This window comes from Rhinoderma darwinii, chromosome 12 (assembly GCF_050947455.1).
Source record: "Rhinoderma darwinii isolate aRhiDar2 chromosome 12, aRhiDar2.hap1, whole genome shotgun sequence".
NCBI classification, from domain to species: Eukaryota; Metazoa; Chordata; class Amphibia; order Anura; family Rhinodermatidae; genus Rhinoderma; species Rhinoderma darwinii.
The window spans coordinates 52,716,542-52,744,423 of record NC_134698.1 but is presented as its reverse complement, the minus strand read 5'-3'; the positions used below and the strand labels follow the sequence as shown (position 1 = coordinate 52,744,423).

The 27,882-nt window shown below is 41.1% G+C and overlaps 1 protein-coding gene across 1 annotated transcript in view; it reads left to right on the top strand.

Annotated features, from left to right (window-relative positions):
• Nucleotides 1–19,612, top strand: part of PRORP (protein only RNase P catalytic subunit) — a 128,121-nt gene extending 108,509 nt beyond the window's left edge. Inside the window, exons 5-7 of the mRNA XM_075844828.1 lie at nucleotides 11,051–11,199; nucleotides 12,680–12,872; nucleotides 19,382–19,612. Coding sequence (XP_075700943.1) covers nucleotides 11,051–11,199; nucleotides 12,680–12,872; nucleotides 19,382–19,513 — 474 coding nt within the window. The 3' untranslated portion in view covers nucleotides 19,514–19,612. The remainder of the gene's footprint in view (nucleotides 1–11,050; nucleotides 11,200–12,679; nucleotides 12,873–19,381) is intronic.
• Nucleotides 19,613–27,882: the final 8,270 nt, after the last annotated feature.

The following is a 27,882-nucleotide window of genomic DNA, read 5'->3' as shown; positions in this document are numbered from 1 at the left end:
TGTTGTTAGGGCATACTGAGGTCTGCCCTAACAACTGCCTGTGTACAATCATTACACAGGCTAATGTACTGGCATATAGATCTATGCCAGTACATTGCAGTTACAAAATCAAAATGATAAATCCCTTTATGGGATTAAAAATAAAAGTTCAATGAATGTAAAAAAAATGTTATGATAAATAAATAAAAAGTTAAAAAAATACACAGAAACACACATTTTTTATAATAAATAAACTTTTTAAAATATAAGTTCCAAAACATGAACTAATATAGACATATTTGGTATCGCCCCAACCGTAAGAACCTGTGCAACAAATGTATAACATTATTTCTGATGATCGGTGTATGGTGTAAAAAAAAAAATATTAAAACTGCTGCGCAACTGCTTTTTTTCTGCATTTTCGCCAAAATAAAAATTTATAGAAATTAAACGATAATGTATTTGTACCAAAAAATGGTACCTACATAAAGTACAACTCGTCCCGCAAAAAACAAAGTCTCATACAACTACGTCGTACAAAAAATAAGAGTTATGAGCGTCGGGATGCAAAGAGGGAAATGTAAAAAAAATGCTCTGTCCTCAAGGCCTCCTCAAGGTTAAGCCTGTAGCATACATAGCTGTTTCCTGTAGCATAAGCTTTGGAGGAAGTAAAATGATTATTCCAGAGGTTTCCCCATCTGAAGCAATGATGACATACCCGCAGGTGTTATTCCCACATTTGCCAATGCAAGGCGACCCTCAGTGGTTGCATGCTGCATCAGCTTCAAAGACGAGGGCTATATGCCACAAATGCTACAGGTGACAATACCACTTTAGGCTGCATGAAGATACCACCATTCTTCAGCCCTCCCCGAGGGCCCACTATATTTATTATACTATTTTATATAATACATTTTTATAGATTTTTATATGCATCACAGAAAAGAAAACAGTATACAGTTACCAAATCTTTTTTCAAATTGTAAGTAACATAATATTCTACCACTTTAAAGTGGTTCTTTAGCTTTAATATTTAGTGCTCACTTTACCGAACGCTAAATGATCTATAAGGGGGAAAAAGAATTGTGCCCATCGGACATTGTATATACAGAGGTATTCTCACTTAGAAATATTGCTTCAGGAGGAGAATATCCCCGTATGGATGAAATCCATCTGTGCCTTTACGACTCCCTACTAATGAACTCATACAGGGTCCATGCACAGAGCTCTGCTGTGTGCATGAGCCATAATAGAAATTATATACAGCTACAATACCACTTATGACCACTAGGGAGACCTATCCTTCAAGCTATATTATTGCAGGCTCCAATGTGAATATTTTTTTCTATTTATTTTTTTAATGTCATCAATACAATTTATTCCTGTCATCTGTGGAAGCAATCAGAAAATCCAGCAGGCCTGTCAGGATAATGTCAGTAGACCATATATATAGTTTTACTATCTGCGCTGCATATACACTGTAGACTACAGTTGATTATAGGCTGCTGAAAAATACTGAGAGCAGCTGCAGATAATCTGAACCCCCCGCCAATGACCTGCTATACAGAAAAATATAATTTATTAGTTACGCTGAGTGTGACTGTAGCCCTACCGCACTTTCTCCAGCCCATTGGATGTGTAGGAAAAAGTGGGACTGGGTTGCCAATTCACAAACACTATGTTAAAGTAGGAGACCCCTTTTCTAGAGGAGCTTGTGCAGATTATTGTCTTATCCTATATATTTTACAGTTTACAGTAAAAGCTGCTAATGTGCTCATATTAGTATGTAAGCTATAGACATATCATTTATCATCTTTATGTTTCATTTGTCCGTAAAGCATTTTAAATGTCAGTGATTTTTGGATTAGTTGTCCAGAAAAAAGAAAATATCAGGTTGACAGTCTTGTGCAGGGGCTTCATAAATATGACTTTAAGGCCCAGTTCACACGGAGTCTGATGACGCTGATTTTGACGCAACAACCGCGTCAAAATCAGCACCAAAAAACTCAGTGTAGACCGTGATATCTCAGAGCTGCACTCACAATTCTGCAGTGCCTGGTGTAAAGATGACCATTCTCAGACGTAAATCGCAATTACAAGCGCTATACAGATTTTGAGCCAGCAATGAATGCTGGGAGATCTCCGGTATGACGCCTGCAGAATCGTGAATGTAGCTCTGGAGTATAATACAGGCTCAGGATCAGTGCAAGATCAGCAAATTGTAAAATGTTCTAATGTAGAAAGACATTTTAAAGGGGGTTATCTGATGGAAATCATCCCTGTCCATGTGCCACATTAGGGCATATGGACATCATGAGGGGGGGGGGGGTCATCTGCTTGAGAGCCCTCCCTATGAGCCAGAACAGCATATATTACACGGGCGGCCATTCATCTAAATCGCTGTCATCTAATGCTACATTTCAACACAACTGTTTGGCTGGCTGCAGCATCTTCCAGCAAGTTCCGCTGGTTGCCAGGGTGACGGGAGGCGGGCCCTAATCTCTGATAAGACAACCCTATTTCCTGGTGATGTGTGGCATTGATAGACCGTCATCTGACTGATATGAGCGGCCCGCTTCCTGTCATCCAGCACACACAACCTATTTTTATATCTCGCTCTTACCACCGTACATACATTCAGCCTTAGGTCTCCTGCACACAGGACGTAAAAGCCGCAGAATTTCAATCCGGAATTTTCATACGGAAATTCTGCAGAGTTTATGCAAGATAAATTTACAATCTGCAGATTGAGAATCTGCAACAAAGGTCAATTTCCGCAAGTGTTTTGTTCAGATTTTTCCACGGTGTGTGAATGAGATTTGTTCAAATCTCATCCAGTTTGCTGCTACTGTAAAATTCTGTAGAATTTCTGTAGCATTTTTATCCAAAGTGCAGGAGGCTTTAAAGGGGTTTGCCCTCTCTGTGCAGCACCCTTGTTTTCATTTTCTAGGGCTTGCTGTGGGCAAGACTACTATGTAAAGGACTACATTTCCCATGATTCCTTACAGACATTGTCTTTAGTTACACCTGCCTCATGCCCCTCTATTACAAGGTATTAGGTAATGCTGTAATTACTCACTGCCTCCTACTGAGATGCAGCTCTGCTTTTCTTCTGCCCTACTCAGCATTATCTGCTGCCCAGCATGTGAAACAAAATCCCCCTAGAGGCAGGGATGAAGGAGGGAGTGCAGGGAGCAGTGGAGATAAGACGCATGTTATGTGTGACGTCCCATACTACAGGGAGAGGGGACATAACCACGTGTTCAGTGTACGTCACACAAGCAGGAGGTAAACACCAGGATCATGGTCATGTGACTGCATAGGAGACTGGCTTACAGAGACATTTCAGCTACAGACAGCACATTAGCAAGTGACTAATCTTACTGCAGCTAAACCATCTGCACACAATTTTTAAAGAACCAAAAACCCCTTTAAAGATTATTAGGTGGTTTCCCACGCGCTACTCAAGACTGGAGTTATGCATCTTGGCCCAGACAGTAGTACAGTTAAACAGTCCCATACAGGGGATGTCCCATCTATCTGTGAAGCAAAATATTCCAGTACTCTGCATCTGTCCTCATAGTTTTTTAATGTGAAGTGATTGGAGTCGCAGATCATGATGAAATTCCACTTCAAGTAATAAAACTTGTATTAAGTGCATAGTGCTTCTGCTACATTGTATTTTTGGGCATAGGCAAAATGTGGCATGGAACACTGCCCCAGGAGGTCTCTCTCTGCTATTGAGCCTCCGTGAGAACAGACAAATAGTGCAGGGCTCATCATCTGCTTCTGAAATCTGTGACCTCCTGGAGGGCGGTGTTCCCTGCCCCGAAAATATGATAGAGCAATGGTGGCAATAGCTACTGCCCACTCAGGTGTGCACATAGGCTAAAGATTTCTGATATACTGTATTTAACTATTTGATTTGTCCACAGCATAATGCCAAGTAACCCCAAGCCCGCCATATCCCACTGATCATGTGCAGAATTCTGTCTTCATGTAATTTACGCATTATTGTTAACCTCACCATCATTTGACATCTTTAATTTTTTACTCGTATGCACCTACAACTTTTACTAAATAAGATGGACCAAAGTTGCAAAAGGTGGAAAGAGAGCTTTGTTTTGCACCAAAATTGATTGCCCGTTGCATTGGGTTTTATTTGTTAACTTAAACCAATTATACCTTTGTCTAGAAGAGGTGACGTGTGCAAAATATGAAGCATGAAATCAAACTCCAATTACATTAGTACCAATCAACGAGTGAATTATAGGATTTTATGTGAAGGTCCGCTTTTGTGGGGTTTCAGATGATTAGACTGGGAACATGGGCTATGACATAAGCCATATTTTGACTTTCTATTCTTTCTGTATGGACTATGCTCCTAATCCCACAACGTTATTTCTGTATGGCAGTATTACTACACGTAGTCTGTTTTTTTCAATACACCGCCTGCTCCATTGGATGATATATTATGACCAGCAGGGTACCAGGTAATATTACTGCATATTCCCCATCATATTGCAGATTTTGTCCCTGGCCCAGAGGGTCACTTTAAGGCTGGGTTCACACGACCTATTTTCAGGCGTAAACGACCTATTTTCAGGCGTAAACGAGGCGTATTATGCCTCGATTTACGCCTGAAAATACAGCTCCAATACGTCGGCAAACATCTGCCCATTCATTTGAATGGGTTTGCCGACGTACTGTGCCGACGACCTGTAATTTACACGTCGTCGTTTGACAGCTGTCAAACGACGACGCGTAAAATGACTGCCTCGGCAAAGACGTGCAGGACACTTCTTTGCAACGTAATTTGAGCCATTCTTCATTGAAGTCAATGAAGAGCAGCTCAAGATTTACGAGCGTCAAAGACGCCTCGCATAATACAAGGAGCAGCATTTACGTCTGAAACGATGCAGCTGTTTTCTCCTGAAAACAGTCTGTCTTTTCAGACGTAAAAGCCTCTCATCGTGTGCACATACCCTAAGACTTAAAAACATAATTTGTGAAAAAGGTTACGCAGGCATTATGGGACAAGGGACACATTCCTGTGTCCACCAAAACAAATCCTACTTCTAATGTTCCCAAAGGCATTGACGTAGTTTGTGGTAGCTTCATGTGCACTTCCTGTTCATGCCGAAGCAGACAGATATGTCTCAAAATGAAGTGAGATAATCATATGACTAGTTCTTATTAGGTAAAACCCTAAAAAATCCCCATGCTTTATTTAACAATTTAAGATGAAATTTCATCAAACAGAATTATAAACGCTTGCAACAAAGAATATTCCAAATGATTTCATGCAATTGCAGAAATGGTTTTTGAATTCGAAGGTTACTTTATACCATTTAGGCCGGGTTCCCACATGTAAACTCTGTGGAATTTCCGCAATGGAATTCTGTGTGCGGAAATTTCGCTGAATTTACTGTAGCAGCAAAGTGGGTGAGATTTAGAAAATCTCATGCCCGCCCTGCGGGGAAAAAACACAGCATAGACCTGCGGTGCGGAATTTAAATCCACAGCATGTCAAATTATGCTGCATTTTTGTTGCTTTTCTGTTGCGGGTTTTCCCCATTGAATTCAATGGGGATGCAAAACTGCAACGGAAAGCCAAGTGTTGCAACTTTTGCTGCGGAATCTCAGCGATTCCTTTGCAAAAATCGCAACTCAGGAAAGAAAAAAGAAATTCATACTTACCCAGAAGCGGTCACATGGCCTGCAACTACATCTTAGGAGTCCGGACTACATGCAGAAGAGAGGATGGGGGTAAGTATAAACATTTTTTTAACTTCAGCGCTGCTTTCCACAGCTGAAATTCCAGCCGAAAAACCACACCACAATGTGATAAGGGTTTTTCGGATGGAAGGTGATGCGGGTACCCGGTTGGATACGCTGCACCGTTTTTAGGCAGCATATCCGACCCGTGAGAACCCGGCCTTACTGTGTTGGATCACTGCGGGAGTTTAGGAAAAACGTGTTTGTAGCGGATACATAAGGCAAACAACCGTCTGCATTAACAGATTGTAACGATATCGATGCTGTATTTATTGTGCTGTTGCCCTACATATCTCTGCAGCTAAATAATGATCAAACTTTGCCCATTGTTCTAACTTTTGATTTACCAGTACGGTATGTGGTCAAGTACACATTTTTGGTGGAAATCCTTTTTAAATAAGCAATTGGCGAATTATGTTCAATTTCCCATACTATTTATAGTTTCCACAATGTATTCAGTATAATTTTAGTAAATACTTTTTGCATAGAATAAAGGTAAGTAAGGTTTGTGGCCAACCAGCATTCTGTCTATTGTACTATGTTACGAGACCACTCTGACATTTCTAGATCTTAGAAGAGGAAATCCTGTGGAAGTTCCCCTTTCTTTTGCTTATTACCCAACGTTATTTTACTGCAAATGTTAAGACCAAAAATGTATGTACTATTCTTATTAGTTATAAACCACTTCATCACTTTATTACCACACTTAAATAGGAAATTGCACTTTTAATACAAAGGAAAAAAACTGTGAAATCCAGAATTTGAATTCTTATCTAAAATGTATGTATTTTGCAAAATAATAATATCCAGGAAAAATTGGTTGGGCTGTTCCGCTGCAACAGCCCAGGCATTGATTGAGTGATAAAAGCAAATCTCCATCATCCTGTGTCACTTGCCATTATCATTGAGATCATTGAGATACCCTATAGATGACATATGGCTATTTCTATGTATCTCCATACCCACATAGGAGCTCACTATCCTTACGATGCCACTCTGCTTCCTTCCGTGGGAGACCAGTGTTACCTCTGTATACAATATAAGGTCTCTTGCACACGATCGTTGTGCCACTCGGGCCGTTTTTTAAGGCATCAGAGTGGCACCCGATAATCTTCACGGACCCATTCACTTTGACGGGTGAATCGGGTCCATAAAAAATGGTTCCTTGTCTCCGATCCGAGGAAAGATAGAACATGTCCTATCTTTCCTCGGATCACTGTGTATGAGGCGTTAGAGCAACATTATGATGGGAGTTAAAGAGAACCTTTCTCCTGCCCATACACGTGCAGCATGTACTGGGCAGGGCTTCACAAACACTGTCTCACTGTCTTTATCATAATTCCATTCTTTTCAGGATTTGTCTTCCTCATATGACATTCCCAGCTGGGATTTTTACAAATACCTGTGTATACGACATGCTGTGTCTACAATGGATGCTACAAGTCCAGTATTTGCAAGACCGGCTCTATTGTTTTATACTAATAAGCTCCCTAAAGCTAAGGGTCTTTCACTATTTTACAATTTGTCTACATCCTCAACTCCTATAGCCAAATTATCATACATGTCCAAGTGGGATGTAGATCTTGGACTGGATATATCTTTCCATGTGTGGTTTAGGGCATTGAAATGGGTGCGGCGCGTTTCCAAGAGCTCAGTACACTGGGAGGTCACGAAAAATAGCTTTTCACTGGTACCTTACCCCAATAAGGTTGGCTAAAATGTCGTCTTCTGCATCTTAGGCTTGCTAGAGAGGATGTTGTATGCGGGGGTCGTACATGCATATGTGGTGGGATTGCCCAACAGTTTCCTCCCTTTGGATGGTTGCTTTTCGGCTTATCTCTCATGTTTTGAAGTCTCATATCCCTGTTGCCCCTGGTTTGGCCTTGTGTTTTCTGGGTTTGGATCGGCGTCCTCGTCATGGTAGAGTTGTGATCTCACACATTCTTCGGTCTGCGAGACTCATGATTGCTCACAAGTGGAAGGTTAATGTTCCATTATCAAAGGCAGAACTAGTGAATCAAATTCAGTTTTCTTATCATATGGAAAAATCATGGGCCATTAGGTCACATACTACAGTATAGAGAAGTTTGTTAGAAACTGGAGAATACGGAGCTTGCCTGCCCAGGATAGCAATGGGTCTTCGGTTCGGATTCCTCTCAAGAGGTCTCGGGTGGGGAGATTGGTTGCCTGTGGTCGGGTCTATACCCATGGTAGTCAACTATCTCATGTGTCTGCCTTCTACATATAATTTGACTTGTACATTTGTTACCAATATTATTATCTTTTTTTTTCTTCTTCAGGATAGCCTCTTCTATCTCTATAATTGATCTGGATTTATGTAATTGACCTTTTATATTCCTGATATTCTGGGAATTTGCTCAGAAATGTTAATATCCCTGTAATTCTTGTAATTTTATGTTATTGTTTGACCATTTGGTGGTTACCTCATGTTGAGGCTCCACAATAGGTTATGTTCTGTTAAAATGTTCAATAAAAACTCTCATTGAAAAAAAAAAAAAGAGGATCTGTCAGCTGTGCTGACGTGCCTGTTTTGGTGAACACTAGTATTCCTTATGAAATAACAATGCTGGAGCATCTTTTTTTACTAGAACTCTAGACATTTACCTTTCCCTTTGTCAATAGGTTGTGTCCCGTCACAGTCTGACACGTTCGAATCAGTGCTGACGTATCCGATTGTGTGGGGACACCCTCTAAACGGAGGCATGGGGCACAATGCAGAGTTTTAAGAAAATATGTTACAGAGTTGTTATTTTATAGGGAATTTAACCCCTTAATACCGAAGGTACTTTAAACCTTAATGACCAAGCAATTTTTTAAGTTTTTCCATCGTTACATTCAAAGAGCTATAACTTATTTATTTTTCCATCGACATAGATGTATAAGGACTTGTTTTCTGCAAGTAGTATTTTTTAATAGTGCCATTTTGGGGTACATATCATTTATTGATTAACTTTTATTAACTTCTTTGGTGGGTTAATGGAAAAAAACACCTGAAATTTGTCCATACTGTTTTGCATCTCAAATCTACGCCGTTTACCGTGCTATAACATAACATAACATTATTCTGCCGGTCGTAACAATTGCTGTGATACCATATTTATGTTTCAATAATTTTTATTGAAGATTTAAAAAAAAAAACATCAGGGGGTCAAACCCCATAAATAGGCTTATGACAATCAAATATATTCTGAATAAAAGGAAAGGGAGCAATACCGTATTTATATAGTTCTTTATGTTTTACTACTTTTACACAGTAAAAACACTTTTTTTTTTTCCAAAATTATTTGTATTTGTGTTGCCATATTTTAAGAGCCATAACTTTTTTATTTTTCTGCTGACATAGCTGTATGAGGGCTTTTTATTTGCGAGACGACTTGTAGTTTTTATTGGTGCCATTTTGGAGTACATGTGACCTTTTTGATCACTTTTTATCAATTTTTTTTTTTAAAGAGGCTCTGTCACCACATTATAAGTGCTCTATCTCCTACATAATCTGATTGGCGCTGTAATGTAGAGAACAGCAGTGGTTTTTATTTTGAAAAAAGATAATTTTTGAGCAAGTTATGAGCTAGTTTAGATTTATGCTAATGAGTTTCTCAATGGACAACTGTGCGTGTTTTTACTTTTTACCAACTGGGTGTTGTACAGAGGAGTGTATGAGGCTGACCAATCAGTGTCATACACTTCTCATTGTTCCAGCCCAGCTTCTTTCACTGCACAATCACACTGTGCTGTGAATCATGCTGGGTTGGAACAATGAGAAGTGCAGGACACTGAGTGGTCACTGATTGGTCATTGTCATACACTCCTCTGTACAACACCCAGTTGGTAAAAAGTAAAAACACGCCCAGTTGTCCATTGAGAAACTCATTAGCATAAATCTAAAATTGCTCATAACTTGCTCAAAAATGATCTTTTTTCAAAATAAAAACCACTGCTGTTCTCTACATTACAGCACCAATCAGATTATGTAGGAGATAGAGCACTTATAATCTGGTGACAGAGCCTCTTTAAGGCAGGATGAACAGAAAACAGCAATTCTGGCAAAGTTTTCTATTTTAATTTTACGGCGTTCACAGTGCGGGTTAAATGATGTAATAGTTTTATAGTTGGGGTCGTTATGGACGCGGCGTTACCAAATATGTGTAACCTTTTTTTTCATAATAAAGCATTTTGTAAGGGGAAACAGTGGGTTTTTCATTTTTTTTACTTGGGATTTTTATTTATGTAATATATACTTTATTACATTTTTGTAAACTTTTTTTTTTTTTTGTCCCACTAGGGCATTTTACTATGCGATGATTTGATCGCTTTTATAATACACTGCAATACTTCTGTATTGCAGTGTATTATGCCTGTCAGTGTAAAACTGGCATTCACTAAAGGCAGACCTGGGGGCTTTTGTCAGGCCTACGGCTGCCATAATGAACATTGGCGCCCCGCGATCGTATCGCGGGGTGCCGAAGGGTTGAGAGAAGGAGCCCCCTCCCGCTAAAACCACTCAGATGCGGCGATCTCTATTGACCGCTGTATGTGAGGGGTTAAACATGATCGGGTCCATTGCTATTCGTCTACCGTTCGTTGCCCTGAAGCCCGAGGCTGTTAGCAACAGTCTGAGCTTAAAGGGAACCTGTCACCAGCATTTCACCTATTGAACTTTACTTATCCCTCACTGGCCGCTGCTATAAAAAGTTCATTGCCGTTATCCCCTCTCCTAAACGCCTCCTCCGACTGTAAATAACGGTCTGCAAACATTTCACGCTTTTCATCGTAATAATCCGGTGTCCCTTTGTGCGCACACACCAGAAGGGTACATCAATGCACAAGCGCAGGATTGTAAGGAGGCGGGGTAAACTCGGAAAGACTTGAGGAATGAAGATTTGACTCTTTTCAAACGAAGATCTGACTATTTTATGCTCATTAGCATATGTTGTTGGAACACCAAAAAAACTGAATACTAAAGCTACAGAGCCGACTAAGAAGACAATTATAGGTTATATAGAAATAATTTTTTTACCCACTACCACCTGGTATTGCTGGTTTAATAAGTGAAATGCTGGTGACCGGTTCCCTTTAAGGAGGAGAGCGCCTAAATCGTGTGAAACATCTTCTGAAGTGCCGCCGTGAAAAGGCGGCGCTTCAGAAGAACTACCCTGAATGGCTGCCGTAAAAACACTATACGGTGGTCGTTAAGTACTTACTAAATGATAACTGACCGGTCCTCTTTATTTGTAAATGTTTATTCTTTTCTTGAATTTATCATGTCTTCCAGCTCCTGAATGTGGTGTCTTGCCTGGCAGCAAGGGGTAAGAGGATCCTGGTACTGGGTAGGAAACACATGTTGGTAAACTCCAAGAAATGGCTAAAAGACGACATTCGCCAGTTGCATGAATGTGCTGACTGTTTTTTCCTTGATAACATGTGAGTACAGTTTTGTTTGTTATACATCCCTCTGCACCTGGCTGGGGACGTAATCTGTATTTACCAAGTTCACCATCTTTATAAATCATATTTTCTTCTGTGGGTCACTACAATTACATCAATACCAAATGAATGTAGTTGTTTGAGGGTTTTTTTTCAGCTTTTCTGCCAAAAAAAACACTTTCTTTTTTAGAAAATCTTTTTTTTATGTGTTGCTGCATTCAAAGACCCCTAACATTTAGATTTTTCGATCAAACAAGCACTATGAGAGCTTGTTGTTTTTTTGCGGGACTAGTTGTCCTTTTCATTGGTACTATTTTAAGGTACATACTATTTTTTTAACACTTTTTTTTGGGAGGCAGTATTTAAAAAAACGTTGGCATTGTTTTTTAGCATTTTTTTACAGCGTTCACCATGGGGTAATATGTTCATTTTATCGTATGAGTCGTTACAATGCGGCGATACCAAATATATACATGGTTACACTTTTAAAAAAATCAAGGGTTTTGTGTGGGGAAATAAGGCAACTTTTATTTTTTTGCTTGAATATTTTTTTTGCTTGAATATTTTTTTGCTTGTATATTTTTCCCAAACTTTTTGTAACACTTTTTTTTACCTTTTTTTTTTTTAAATCACCTATCATTAGATTTCTGATCGCTTATATAATGCATTGCAATACTTCTGTATTAGAATGTGTTATATGTGTCAGTGTATAACTGACAGGCAGCCTATTAGGTTGCCAGAGCAGGGTGTCAGCTGTATGTTACAGCCAAATGCCCGCAAGTGCTGGCGGCGACTCAGCTCCTGAGCCCGTGTCATCACAGCATTATAATTGAACTCGCAGAAATGAACAGTAAGCCGCGACGTACTAATACGCCGCAGAGCGGAAAGTTTTAAGAGCTATGTCCAACTCTGCAATCAATTTGTTTTCTTTTGTTTCTCCGATTCATCAAAAATGAAAAATGAACCAATTTTGAAAATAGTTTTTATTTCCTAGCATTTTGTTTCTACTCTTATGCAAACCTATGTCTCGCTATAGCTACATACTACAAGACAACTGTGTAGAATGATCTACAGTTAGGTGGGCATAGCCTTTAAATAGCCATTCCCTAAAGAATTATCGCAACTTCCCCCTTATGGACTGAGGATGTTCTAAAATGACACATATAGCTCGGCAATGAGTTTCAAGTACAGACAGCCTGAGCCTGTGTCTTGACTGAGTGCAGTTACAGGGTGCCATAAACAGTAGCTTATAATTTGCTGCTTATAACTTGACACAAATGATTGTTATTTTGACAATAAGATTATTAGGCTGTGTTCACATCAGCGTTGTCTTTCGATTGAGGGGTTCCGTCTGAGGTTTCCGTCGGTGGAACCCCTCAACGGAAAGACGACGTTGATGTGAACAGGCCCTTATTTATCCGAGAGAAAGACTTTGGCTTCACATGTTATTTCATTTTGTTATATGTTCTTCTTGCAGATCATTAGATGACCCTTTCCTAATTTATGCTTGTTTGAGCTCTGGTAGTCACTGTTGCTTTATTACCAGTGATCTTCTAAGGGACCACAAGGCATGTCTGCCCAATACAGAAATACAACGTCTCTTCTTCAAGTGGCAGCGGGGTCACCAGCTAGTTCTACCCTTCTACTCCACAGGGAATGTTCATTTGCGGGTAAAGAAAACATTCTTCTCTTCTGTTATACAATTTCCCAGTTTTGCACAATTTGCTGACAATCATGTAACTTCCTTGTTTTTATTCCATTTTTTGCCTTTTGACATTTCCAATTGTTGTAAACCCAGGGCTTTTATTTTGGTGAAACATCTAATGGGATTGTGGATCCACTTGGCTACTCTGCCGTAACGGAGTCACTGGTAGAGGGTACCTTGGTGGCAGCTGGATACAGTCAGATTGCAGGTAGAGGGTACAAGCTAGTGCTGAATACTGGAAGAAAGCTGGTGCTGGATTACTAGAAGCAGGCTGGTGCCGGAATACTGGAAGAAGGCTGGTGCCGAATTACTGGAAGCAGGCTGGTTCTGGATTACTGGAGTCAGGCTGGTACCCAATTACTGGAAGCAGGCTGGTGCCGGATTACTGGAGTCAGGCTGGTGCCCGATTACTGGAAGCAAGCTGGTGCCGGATTACTGGAAACAGGCTGGTGCCGGATTACTGGAGTCAGGCTGGTGCCGGATTAACTGGAGTCAGGCTGGTGCCCGATTACTGGAAGCAAGCTGGTGCCGGATTACTGGAGGCAGGCTGGTGCCGGATTAACTGGAGTGAGGCTGGTGCCCAATTACTGGAAGCAAGCTGGTGCAGGATTACTGGAAGCAGGCTGGTGCCGGATTACTGGAAGCAGGCTGGTGCAGGATTAACTGCAGTCAGGCTGGTGCCGGATTACTGGAAGCAGGCTGGTGCAGGATTAACTGCAGTCAGGCTGGTGCCGGATTACTGGAGTCAGGCTGGTGCCGGATTACTGGAGTCAGGCTGGTGCCGGATTACTGGAGGCAGGCTGGTGCCGGATTACTGGAGGCAGGCTGGTGCCGGATTACTGGAGGCAGGACTGGTCACGGACACAGGACTCCGGATACAGGACTGGTCACTGACACAGGACTGGTAACGGACACAGAACTCAGGATAACGGACTGGTAACGGGCACAGAACTCAGGATACGGAACCATCGCAGACTAACACTAAGTTAGTAACAACGTTGCTCAGGCACTGGGGCGGAGGGCAAGTACGACTATATATGGTGTACAGGGATAGGCTGGGGACACTTTAGTGGTGCATGTGCTGGCCCTTTAAGAAACCACGAGAGTGCGTGCGCACCCTACGGGAACCAGGGGCAAGAGGCAGATCGCGCCGGCGTCCCAGGGGAGGAGGGAGAAGTCGGCGGTAAGAACAAACAAACTGACGGTCACGGCCACCAGTAGAGGGGAGATGCGGGCGGTCCACGACTGTCGACGCTACATTTGGTATCCTTTAAACTGCCTATAGGCACTAGAATTTTATCACCAGATCACAATTCCCATACCATGTCTGTGGTCAGAACCTTTCCAGGAAAAACAGATTCTATTGATTCCCCTACCAAATAGCGCTCGGTTTTACTGGAGAAGGGGGATAAACCGCTGCCAGTCATTTCTGGAAGTGCTTATCTCCCAAGACACAACAGCAGATGTCAGAGCACAGTCCTGCTGCCCCTGTATTCATTTGAGTGTTGTCAGATTCCACCAAAATCAATAGGATTCACTGAAATGTATTTAAAGGTGTTTTCTAACCACAGATAACCCCTTTAATATGAGATATCAACTGATTTCCGTGGTACCGGCTCCCATGACCTCTTACAAACAGCTAATTTTGCCAGGGAAAGATTAGGTTGGCTGCTCCTTTTCATTGCTGAAACTCACCCCAAACAATCGCCTAAACGGTGTTCAATTCCTCTGCAGCGCCACTACAGGGGAAATTAAGCGTTATATGGTGCCCATTAATATCAATGGACTGTCCATTGAATATATAGAAGTGTCAGGTCCTTAGAAAGGGACACACTCTTTGTAGCTGCTCTCCGCTACGGCTACGGGATGGGGGTTATCCGTAAAGGACTGTCCTCTATAAACTCAGAATGTTCTAATAGGGTATTAGGGTATAAGAAAGAGAAAAAAGGAAAAAGAGGGAACAGCACAACTCTAAGGTAGTATTATCGAATGCCAGGACAAATGTTCAGACAAGCTGGTCACATGGATGAGTTATCTGTCTGAATGGTTTGTACATGTTGTTAATAAACCATATGACTTTGAAGCCAGTTTACTTACTTTTTTGACAACCACAAGCGGCAGCACCCCAAAAAGAGAAACTTTCTTTTTTTGTTTATGTTTGATGTATTAATAGGGTGTTTGAAAATGGGTTTTCTATATTAGTTTAAACATTACTTTTAATGGATGACAGAAACGGGAGGCAAACAGAGATGAACCATATGGCATGGGGAGTGAAGCATGAAAGTATAGACCAGAGGTCCGCAACCTGTGGCACTGGTGCTACAGCCGGCACTTGGGGCATGGTTTGCTGGCACACTTCTGTTTCCCAGTTACCCAGTGTCATTGTGTGCTTGGCAACGCTTAACACAGTGGGAGAAAGCGGCCCTTCGTTATATGCTTGGCGGCACTGATCACCAGGAGAGAGTGTGGCGCTCATTGTGTTTGTCGATGCTGAACACTTGGCAAGCACACAACGCAGCACTGCTATCTCTTTCCTGGTGTTCAGCATCCCCAAGTACATAAAGGAGCGCAGCTCTTTCCTGGTAATCAGCACCGCAAGTACAGAGTGCAGTTACCGCTCTGTAAAAGAAAAGGAAAACGTTTTCAGCTCCCTTATGTGCACCCCCCGAAACTGATGTTCAGTAGTGTGGTCTCTCCTATGTGCACCCCCCATCTGGTGTTCAGTAGTGTGGCCTCTCCTATGTGCACCCCCCCAAGCTGGTGTTCAGTAGTGTGGTCTCTCCTATGTGCACCCCTCTCTATCTGGTGTTCAGTAGTATCGGTCTCGTCTTCGTACACCTCCAAATCTAGTGTTCAGTAGCCGTGGTATCTCCTATGTGCACCCCCCCCCCCAAGCTATGTTCAGTAGCTGCTGTTTATCCTTTGTGCAGTTCCGCCTAGCTGGTGTTCATAAGTATCACTGCCTGAAAGAACGATTAAGATCCACTTTAATTTCTATATCAAGTTATAAAATGGGCAAGTATGCCAACGTAACTAGTATCAGGCATTAACAAAAGATTCAGATTGTTTAGAGCACAAGGAATAAGGGGGTGGAAGATCTATTTCCATCTAGTGGTATCAGACCTGCTATAGTAAAATATAAATCTACCTGACCAATTGCCGCTGAATTAATTAGCTATTTTTTAATGAGTCTCCATATGCGTTTCTGCACCCAATTTATATAAGGGGTGCGTCCTCAGGGGTCACAATAAGTTGAATTGCAGTGAACAATAACCAGGCAGCACTGTTTATGTATTGTATATTCTAACCTAGTGTTATATTCTATCACAGTGCAAAGTTTTAAGCCGGACTGAAAAATGATTTATCGTGTCTCCCGGCGTACGAACGACACCGATACCTGGCCGCTCAAGCGCCGGGAGAACGCCAAATACAAAAAGGCTTTACTCCGCACACAGGGCGGCATCCTCAGAGCTGGACAGCCAGTCACCGTGCAAGACGTCCTAAATTACGTCCGTGACTTGTGCCTGCCCATATGTTACAGATCAGACAATCAAATAGTTGGTCATGTTAACGTCCCTGGTTGCCAAGGGAGCATAAGCAGCCATTCAACTCTTCATTGGTGGTAAGGATATAAATTGGACATAAATAGCGGACAGAGGGTTATGACTAAAAGAGAACAAGCAAGCCATAATCGCAGGGTCCTAGTGTACACTTGGTTACTAAACCAAGAGTACACAATCACCATAACAGTGTTGCACACCGCTTATGCAACACCCCTGAAGGTCTATGATGCAATTGAGGTGTATACACAAAGTGGAGAATTCAGTAAATCTATAAAGGTTGCCCCCTACCAGAATTGAACTAATATGACTTTACAGAAAACATGTAAACGAAATGTGTTCATTGAGGCCCAGTGGTTTGACGGTCTCCATCCTTAATATTCACTGAGCCTCCTTTTGCAGAATCCATTTGTTCCAATTACCACCCCTGCCTGATGGTTGTATACATTCCATTCCCTGAAATCTAATGACTGTATGGTCCCCCTGATGGGATTCCCACACATACAGGAGTGTATTTTTCCTCAAAATATCCCAGATATGGTCCCTAATCTGTCTCTTGAATTCCCTTTTTGTTTTACCAATGTACTGGATACTACAAATGCATGTCATGAGGTATACAACCCCCTTTGTTTTGCAGTTGATGAAGGATCTATTGTCATAGACTTTACCTGTGGATTTGCTCATGAATGTTTTGCTTGTATAGATAGTCACAAGCTTTGCACTAACCACAGCGATGAGTACCCTTTGTGGTCATGGTTAACCTGGTAGTCATTTTAGATGGATAAAAATGGCTATGTACCAACCTGTCATTGATATTGCGACCTCTTCTAAAGGTAATCGAGGGATATTCCCCCACCACTTCTCCAATATCAGGGTGAGCTCTGAGAATACCCCAGTATGTTTCCAGGATCTTCCGGACTTCCACATTGGCAGAATCAAATGTCCCAATGATCATCAACTGATCTTCCTTATTCTGATCCTTTTTGGGATTAAGCAGTTGATAACTATTTAAACCCAATGCATGCTGATATGCATTATTGAGTACTCCCTGGGGGTAGCCTCGTCTTGCAAGCCTGCCTCTCATATCATCTTGGGGAACTGACTCTTGGGTATCCCTTTCCTCAGGGCTGTGGGATGACAACTCTCCCATCTAAGCAGATTGTTCGTCGCTGTATCTTTCCTATGTATGTTTGTTCTGATATAACCCTGCTCAGTTTTCTGGATTTTAATGTTCAGAAAATTGATGTTACGATCATGAATCTCGGATGTGAAAAAGAGGCACAGATTCGTAACGTTCAGGACCGATACAAACTTATGAAACTGTTCCCTGGTGCCAGACCAGAGGATAAGGATGTCGTCTAATAATCTTAGCCAAAGAAGAACAGACGACGTCCACACCTCCATCTCCTCACACAAAACTATTTCTTTTTCCCACCAACCCAGAAAGAGGTTGGCGTAGGATGGGGCACAAGAGCTCCCCATCACCACACCTCTAATCTGGTGGAAAATCTTGGTATCGAAAAGAAAAACATTATGCTGTAGAACAAACATAAGCAAATAAACCACAAATTGATTATGGTTTATAAAGTGTGTGCCTCTCCCCAGGAGGAAGCTCTCCACAGCCCTAAAACCAAGTGTATGGGGAATAGAGCTGTAGAGAGCCTCAATATCCAAGCTGGCAAAGAGGGCCTGAGGCTCGCATCTAACATCCTCCAAGTTACTTAGGGCATCCATTGTATCCCTAATATACGAGGGACGAGACGTGACAAATGGTCTCAGGATCTTGTCCACATACAGACTAGCATTTTGCGTGATGCTATCAATACCTGAGACAATCGGTCTCCCCTTGATGGGATCTAAACCTTTATGGAACTTGGGTAAGCTGTAGAAAGTTGCGTATTGGGGATGTTCACCCAAAAGGAAAGCCCTTTCTTGATCATTAATGATTCTGTCTTTGTAAGCATCATTCAAGATATTCCTTAATTCATTGACAAATCTAGCAGTTGGATCAATTGACAAGATATTGTAACATGCTTTATCACTAAGGATGCGATTATACATTTCACTATACTGTATACGGCTCATGATGACAATATTCCCCCCCCCCTTATCAGAGGGCTTTATTACAATAGAGTTGTCTTTTTCAAGTGTCTGCAGCCCCAACATCTCCTCCCTTTATGTATTGTATTGTAACCTAGTGTGACCCTCCAATTTCTTTATTTAACTGGTGTTCAGTAGCCGCAGTCTCTCCTATGTGTACCCCTCCAGCTAGTGTTCAGTAGTCGCAGTCTCTCCTATGTGCAACCCTACAAGCTGGTGTTCAGTAGCTGCTTTCTCTCATGTATGCACCCCACCAAGCTGGTGTACAGAAGCCGGGGTCTTTCCTATGTGCACCCCCCCCCCCCCAGCTGGTGTTCAGTAGCCTCATATGCACCATCGATAGATCATCTTTGCAAAGAAGGTCAAGGACAAGGGTCACACTGAAATGTAAGTTAATTAACAGATTAATTTGCTTCTCACATACGGGGTAACAGTTTGTATGTAGCTTATATGACTCATGTTTGCATGGCACACCGAGTACTTCTTCATTGATTTTTTGTTCTTTATTATTATTATTATTGGCACACCATACAAAAAAGGTTGCCTACCCCTGGTATAGACGGATGAGATGTATATTTCTGCAGGAACAGAAACAACAAAACTGCCTTCTGCAACTATATACCATTCATTGCTAATAAAAAAAAAGTATTTTACCAGTAGGGCATAAATATTTTTACACCTGATTTTGTAGCCTGGTATTCACAGTCCCCTAGGTAAATTTACCTGTGGCAGATATGTGGAAATAAATGATATACTGTCTAGTTCAACCATCTGGAAAGCAACTTAAACATAAATCTTTTTCTTGTTCCCACAGCCTATCCTGATTTATGATACCATCCTGCAGAATACACAAGCTTCTTGGCACATTCCTTACGATGAAGCAGGGGTAAAGAGAGCTGCCTTTGAGGTGCCCAAGACTTGGCTGTGCCTGAAGAAGAAAGCTTAGCAGTACTGACTGTTCCCATGTTCATGTGCATTGTGTTCATTATGTTTTAATGAATTATTACACATATTGTGTTGTGTTGAAATAAATCTTTCTTTATTATTTTCTGTTTGTTTAAAGGGTTGTCCTACAATTATCTTATGACAGTGTGTCTCTCTGCTAGGACCCCCAGTGATCAGCTGTAATCTGCGGGGAAATGTTTAATTTCCCTCCAGTTTCAGGGGAACTTATAGCATTACACAGTTCCCTTTGAAATCAATGGGCTGTCCATGTAATGCATTGATGTGCTGGCGCGACCATCCCTCAATCCAATTATGTCCTGGTTGCGGCTGCCCGCAGGATCCGCATCTATCAGACATTTATGGCATATCACGTGGATATGTCATAAATCTTTAATTTGGGAATATCTATTTAAGGCACCAGAAGATGCCCCTCTATTCGCGAAAGTCAAAAAGTTCCATCCAGCATGTTTTTTTGCACTGAAAGGACTTATACATTAAGTTCTTTTAGTGGGCACCCGGTATGTTCATATATACAGAACCTTATCTGTGTGTAAAGTGCCTTCAGCAGTACTATAGAGCCATCACTAATTTATCCAAGTCTCTAATGGTAATGAGAAGACTCTGATAATCCTGTCCCAGTTTATACAGCAAAGCTGACAGAAAACAGGAAGTGTTAGCCTATTGTGACTGCTCTGTTCTAGTGGCCAATCTGAAAGCTGGAATATTACAAGATTTTTTTTAGGATCAACACATTAAAAAAAAAAACAACACAAATTAAAACAAATATGTTTATTATTAAAACCGGATTTGTAATTTCCTTTAAGTAACATATGTTGGCATTCATTGAACAGTTCATCGGTAAATGTTTTTCAACTTGCTGTTTTTTTCTCCAACTTCTAATAAACCTCAACTATATCTTGTAAAGAGAGATGCAATATATAATGTTTAGTGCTTACCCATATTGGTCTTTAGCCTCAATTTTCTTGTATAATATAGCCAATATTTAAAGGGGTTGTCCAGAATTACAAAAGATATCTGCTTTTTCTACAAGCCGCAGCTTCAAGTGAATGGGGCTAAGATACAATACCATACCAGCCCATGGACGAGGATGGCGCCCCCTTTAATATACAGTGTGTTCCATTTTCAAGTTAGTCATACTCATACACATAGGATAGCTTTAGATAAATAATCATTTGTCAGGCAAATTTGTGTCCGGACTACCCATATTCGCAAAAGGTGCATCATTTTTCTATTAGAGGGGGGGATAGGAGTCTGTCATGTCAGTGGCATAATTTATCTTCTATGGTTAAAACTCAACTTGTCCGTCCATCTTCTTTTTCCAGACGAGAGATATTGGGGGACAGTGGGCATTCTCATACAGTTTTTTTTTAACTCCTCAGAGATTAATAAATGATGTGAATAAGTGGCTGCATGTATAATGTATAGAAGAAGCTATGCACCAGTGACATAAAGGAAATGTAAATGATTGGTAAGTTATACAGTAAGCAGTAGCAAGAATTGGTTAAAATATCAGTTTTAAAAAATAAATAAAAATTGGACTCATAAGTAAAAGAACTTGTCCTGGTAGGTTTGGTAGGTTTTAAGTAAACTAGTCAGATTACAGACATTCTGTACATTTCCATATAGTGGCACTCATTTACCGTAAGAGGCCTCTCCACTTCTTGTAGTTGCGAAATAGTTCAGGGAAGTAAAAGGGTCTTGTTGAAACTGAAATAACTGCACTGTGAGTCCGGTCTTTTATTTATACTTCTCTATACTCTAGGATCCATTCTCAGATTTTGTTAAAAAAAAAAAATATAGCGTGTGTGTAAACCACATTTACAAAACCATGCTGTTATCTGAAGGCTTTTTAAAGCGGATCTGTCCTCTGACTATGCTGCCCTGCCGGGGGAGCGCACTTCTACTAAATACACAGACTCATTACTGTGAGTCCGGTGTATTTTTTTTAGCCAAACTGCACAATGTTTTTTTTCGTATGGTTTTGGCTAATAGGAGAATGAACCTGTTCGTATATTTTTACACTTATAAATATCAGCTACTACATCAATAAAGACTGGGTCCACTCATTTAATATAAAAAAAAACACCACATTTTATTATATTACTTTGGATATAGACTCAAAAACATAATTTCCTATGTACAAACCGTGGGACCACATTTACACCGTGTTCCAAATTATTATGCACATTGGATTTAAGTGTCATAAACATTTAATTATTAGTTTTTCAATTAAACTCATGGATGGTATTGTGTCTTAGGGCACTTTGGATCATTATAATCAATCTCAGACACCGGGGATAATTAGTTTGCCAGGTGTGCCCAATCAAAGGAAAACTACTTTATCCACATAATAATGTCCACTTAATAATATCCACTTAATAATATCCACTTAATAATAATATCCACTTAATAAAGCAGGCCACAGGTTTCAAGCAATATGGGAAAGAAAAAGGATCTCTCTGCTGCCGAAAAACGTGAAATAGTACAATACTTTGGACAAGGTATGAAAACATTGGATATTTCAAGAAAACTTAAGCGTGATCATCGTACTGTGAAAATATTTGTCGCTGATTCAGAGCACAGACGGGTTAGTTCAGATAAAGACATAATGAGGAAGGTTTCTGTCAGACAAATTTAATAGGATTAGGAGAGCAGCTGCTAAAATGCCATTGCAAAGCAGCAAACCGGTATTTGAAGCCCCTGGTGCCTCTGGAGTCCCGCGAACCTCAAGGTGTAGGATCCTCCAGAGGTTTGCAAGTGTGCATAAAGCTATTATTCGGCCACCCCTAAACAATGCTCACAAGCAGAAATGGTTGCAGTGGGCTCAGAAATACATGAAGACTAATTTTCAAACCATGTTGTTTACTGATGAGTGCCATGCAACCCTGGATGGTCCAGATGGATGGAGTAGTGGATGGTTGGTGAATGGCCACCATGTCCCAACAAGGCTGCGACGTCAGCAAGGAGGTGGCGGAGTCATGTTTTGGGCTGGAATCATGGGGAGAGAGCTGGTAGGTCCCTTTAGGGTCCCTGACGGTGTGAAAATGACCTCTGCAAAGTACGTAGAGTTTATGACTGACCACTTTCTTCCGTGGTACAAAAATAAGAACCGTGCCTTCCGTAGCAAAATTATCTTCATGCATGACAATGCACCATCTCATGCTGCAAAGAATACCTCTGTGTCATTGGCTTCTATCGGCATAAAAGGAGAGAAACTCATGGTGTGGCCCCCATGTTCCCCTGACCTCAACCCTATTGAGAACCTTTGGAGCATCCTCAAGCAAAATATCTATGAGGGTGGGAGGCAGTTCACATCAAAACAGAAGCTCTGGGAGGCTATTCTGACATCCTGCAAAGAAATTCAAGCAGAAACTGTCCAAATACTCACAAATTCAATGGATGCAAGAATTGTGAAGGTGATATCAAAGAAGGGGTCCTATGTTAACATGTAACTTGGCCTGGTAAGTTTTTTTTTATTGAAAGAGCTTTTGATTTCTATAAATATGACCTCCTGATGCTGCAAATGCAACAAATTACCATTTTAGTTCTCTTTACAACCTTTAAAATGTTTTGATCTCTGTTGTGCATAATAATGTGAAACCGTGCTTTTAGAGTTTTTTACTTCTAAAAAAATTATCATTAGGAGATTTGTTCAATACAATTTGCATTATACTCCAACGGTTGATGGCTTGAAGATTATACTGACTGTTATTTGCATCAACTATTTAGGAAAATCAGCGAAAAATAACATTTGCATAATAATTTGGAACGCGGTGTATGGTGATACTACTGATAAGTTGCTTCCATTTAAACTACATATTGTTTCACTAAACTTTTGACATGCCATTGTTACATGCAAAAAATAATAAAATATGGAATAGCACTGCCGCCTCATCATGACAATCTACACCTACAGATCCATTTTAAATAACGTTTGTTGTCCAAATACCATAACAATGTGACGTTTCAGCAGACGAGCATTTCAAGCTTGAGAAACTGATGATTTTGCTTATTCCTACATTTTCTTTTATTTGCTTTGCACAAGGCAATTGGGGAAGATATTTTTATAACATTTGTTTTTACATTTTTTTTACATTGTTGTAGCGTCAAAGGGGTATTCCAGCCCCTGAAAATTGATGGCCTATCCTCAGGATAGGCCATCAATAGCTGGTCGGTCGGGGTCTGACTCCTGGGACCCCCACCGATCAGCTGCTTCCCCTTCATTTGTACTTGCTCACTGTGAATCGTCGACACAGATGTAGCAGCGATTAATAGGTATTCCAGCCTTCTTCTCTCATTCACTTCAATGGGAGAAAAGGCTGCAATACCTGTGAATTGCTGCTAAATGTGTCGACGATTCACAGTGAGCAAGAAGAAATGAAGGGGGAAGCAGCGCTCGTACGGGGGTCCCGGGAGTCGGACCCCAACCGATCAGCTATTGATGGCATTGCCTGAGGAGAGGCCATCATTTTTTAGGGGCTGGAAAACCTCTTTAAAGGGTATGTTCACACGAGGGCGTCCGTTACGGCTGAAATTACGGGGATGTTTCAGCCTGAAAACATCCCCGTAATTTCAGCCGTAACGGCATGTGCAGGCGCTTGAACGCCGCGTCCATTACGGCCGTAATTAGCGCTGCTATTCATTGGAGTCAATGAATAACGGCTCCAATTACGGCCAAAGAAGTGACAGGTCACTTCTTTGACGCGGGCGTCTATTTACGCGCCGTCATTTGACAGCGGCGCGTAAATTTACGCCTCGTGTGAACAGACAAACGTCTGCCCATTGCTTTCAATGGGCAGATGTTTGTCAGCGCTATTGAGGCGCTATTTTCAGACGTAATTCGGGGCAAAAACGCCCGAATTACGTCCGTAAATAGGCCGTGTGAACATACCCTAACAGTGTTATATAATTGTCATTGATATTGGTTTCATACGTGTTGCATGAAAGAGAAGATTTTGCATTTTCTGATGCGTTGATGACTTCTGACTTTTTTGTGGTTTCTGAAAAATGAACCAAAAAACATTATTTCAAAAATAATAAATGACCCCCAACTGTTGGGGGGGGGGATGACTTATCATTGCTTATCATGCCACACAACAGTCATTTCTAATACATTGTTCTTTCCTGTAAATTGCGCTGAGCCTGCCCATTCTAGTTACTGATAACATCCTGTAATTATTAAGAACAAGCTAAAGAACATTCTGATCCTAATGCGTTCTTGTCAAGGGGAATTACATCATATTCAGCTTCAGTTTTCAAAGGCATAAAGTGAAGTAAATCAGAGACGTCCGGACCCATTAAGCAGAAAAATATACTTGCACTTGGTGTTACAAGACAAGCAACATGAAGTCCAATAATAAACATCCAATAGAGGGAACCCGTCAGTAAGACCATTCTGCCATAGCTGAGGGCAGCGGCAGCGTGATGTAGTGACATGTGCCCTGGTGATATAAAAGTATGTTTAATTCTGAAGCGCCCCCAGCTTCCACAAATACAGAGAGAGATGTGTCAATCATAGTGAGCTGGGCAAAGATGATGGGGGGCAACTCAGTGGACACTTCTTTACTGTGAGACGGTGATAAAACTTTTCTCTAAAACGTCACAGCGCTTTAGTGTAAAACAGTTTAATAGGATCGGGGCGCCTGTCACTAATGCTCTGTCCACACTTGAGTCATGATTTCGGTATTTACAGGAGCCATGAGGGATTGACGGATCTGTTATGGGCCGTAAAAAAATTTCTCCATTGATCTTATAATGGATCAGTCATGTTTCCGTCAGGTATGGCTCTGTTCACATCTGCGTTAGAGGCACTGTCCGAGCGTATAACTGACAGCACACTGACTGAACACTGGTCCATTATTAAAGTCAATGGGCTCATTCACATGTCCAATTTTCCGCACTAGTTCAGTCCAATTATCGCGTTAGACTGCGAGATGCTGAAAAAAAAAGTAGATACATTTTCTGACGGACGTGAAAAGCCGATGATCACAAACAAACTGAACACACTCGGAAAAAATATTGATTGAACTCTGATGTAAAATTGTCCCTTGTTTCCCAATGAAACATTGGCGATTTTTTCAATGCTCGTCTGAATAAGCCGTAGGTTGAAAGTAACAATGCTGTGGCGTGAATAAATCCTCACAACTTAGTTTTGCATTGGAGTGCTGTGGTTTTTCTTACACGTGCCTATGAAAGTCCATGAACCTGACGAAAGTGTCATTTTAAAGAGGCTCTGTCACCAGATTTTCAAACCCCTATCTCCTATTGCAGCAGTTCGGCGCTGCAATGTAGATTACAGTAACGTTTTGTTTTTTTCAAAAACGAGCATTTTTGGCCAAGTTATGAGCATTTTTATATTTATGCAAATGAGCCTTTCTTATGTACAACTGGGCGTGTTTAAAGTAAAAGTACAACTGGGCGTGTATTGTGTGTAACATCTGGGCGTTTTTACTTGTTTTACTACCTGGGCGTTGTGAATAAAAGTGTATGATGCTGACGAATCAGCATCATCCACTTCTCTTCGTTACCACCCAGCTTCTGGCAGTGCACAGACACACAGCGTGTCCTCGCGAGATCACGCTGTGACGTCACTCACTTCCTCCCACAGGAACTTCATCGCGTTGAATGAGCGAGAACACGCTGTGTGTCTGAACTGCCAGAAGCTGGGTGGTAACGAAGAGAAGTGGATGATGCTGATTCGTCAGCATCATACACTCCCATTCACAACGCCCAGCTAGTAAAACAAGTAAACACACCCAGATGTTACACACACAATACACGCCCACTTGGACATAACTTTAAACACGCCCAGTTGTACTTAAGAAAGGCTCATTTGCATAAATATTAAAATGGTCATAACTTGGCCAAAAATGCTCGTTTTTGAAAAAAAACAAACGTTACTGTTATCTACATTGGAGCGCCGATCACATGCAATAGGAGATAGGGGTTTGAAAATCTGGTGACAGAGCCTCTTTAAGTGGTTCAGACAGTGGTAAATGAGATTCTTCACTATTTTTAATTTAGCTTTCTATTAAATGTATATATATGGCACAATATACATTGGGCTTCCTTTTTTTTTTGCATCTTTTGTCCAGATTCCCTCAGAGGCGTCAGCTGCAGGGTTATTATCACGTATGTGTGTATACGTCTAGTAAGAATAAAGGTATGTTCACACAGGTAAAATTACGCAGCGTATCAGTTCTAGGACTCGCAACGAATTCTGGCCAAAAAAACCGCACCAAATTGTGGTGCAGTTTTTTGGACAGAATTTCTGCTGCGGAAAACAGTGCTTGAAAAAAACAAAACAATACTTCCCCCCCACGGGCGTTGTCATAGCGACGCGTCCCTCTGTTCTCCGTCCAGGCCGGCCTCCTGGGATGATGCTGCAGCCCATGTGACGGTGCAGAGGTCACATGGGATGAGACGCCATCCCAGGAGGCCGGCCTGGACGGAGAACAGAGGATCGTGTTGCTATGACAAAGCCCGAGGGGTACTAACTTTTTCATACATTTTTAACGGAAATTTTTTTTTTTCTTCCTGATTTGCGATTATTTTAGCGGAAACACAGGTTTTCCACTGCAAAAATGTTCAATATTTCTTGTGGGTTTTACCTCTTGCGGATCAAAAAAACGCACTGCAGTTGAGTTCAAGCTATGAACAGTTTCTCGGCTGATTTTTTTCCTCAGACATCCTCGAGGAGTAGCCCATAATAAGGTAAATATGGTTCAGAAACGTGTTGTTTGGTAAGGCCCCATTCACATTGTGTTCCTGCTATCCGCCGGGCGTATACGTTTTTAAACACTCAAAAAGTATTGAAATGTATAGCTCGGCGTATACATAGACTATTATGGGTCAAATGTAGACCAAAATAGCATCCGTTTGGTCTGTTTGTCATGGTTTACGCTGGGATACTGTTTTTTGAAAGTACTGAAAAGCGTAGTCTGCTGCGCTATTCTGTACTTCAAAAAAGGTATACGTGATGTAACTTTTTTTAGCATTGGTCTCAATGGACGAATGCTATACGTTTGTAGCCGTTTACATACAGTAAATCTATCAGTTGTTTTTTTCTTCTATCAGTGTTCACTTTGAAAAAAAAGTATACTTTTTTTTTAGATAAAAAACGGACAGAAATGTATACCGACGCATGAGTATATGCTAAATGTACACGCTATAAAAAACACAGGCGTAAACAGAAAATGGTACACGTTTGTATAGGTTTTCAATGGTACACGTTTTTATAGTGCTCGGCGGATAGCACAAACGCGATGTGAATAAATGGGCCTAACTCTGTCCTGTCAATGAAAATCAGTAAAACCCCTTTCTACTCTCACAACACTATTGTGCAAAATG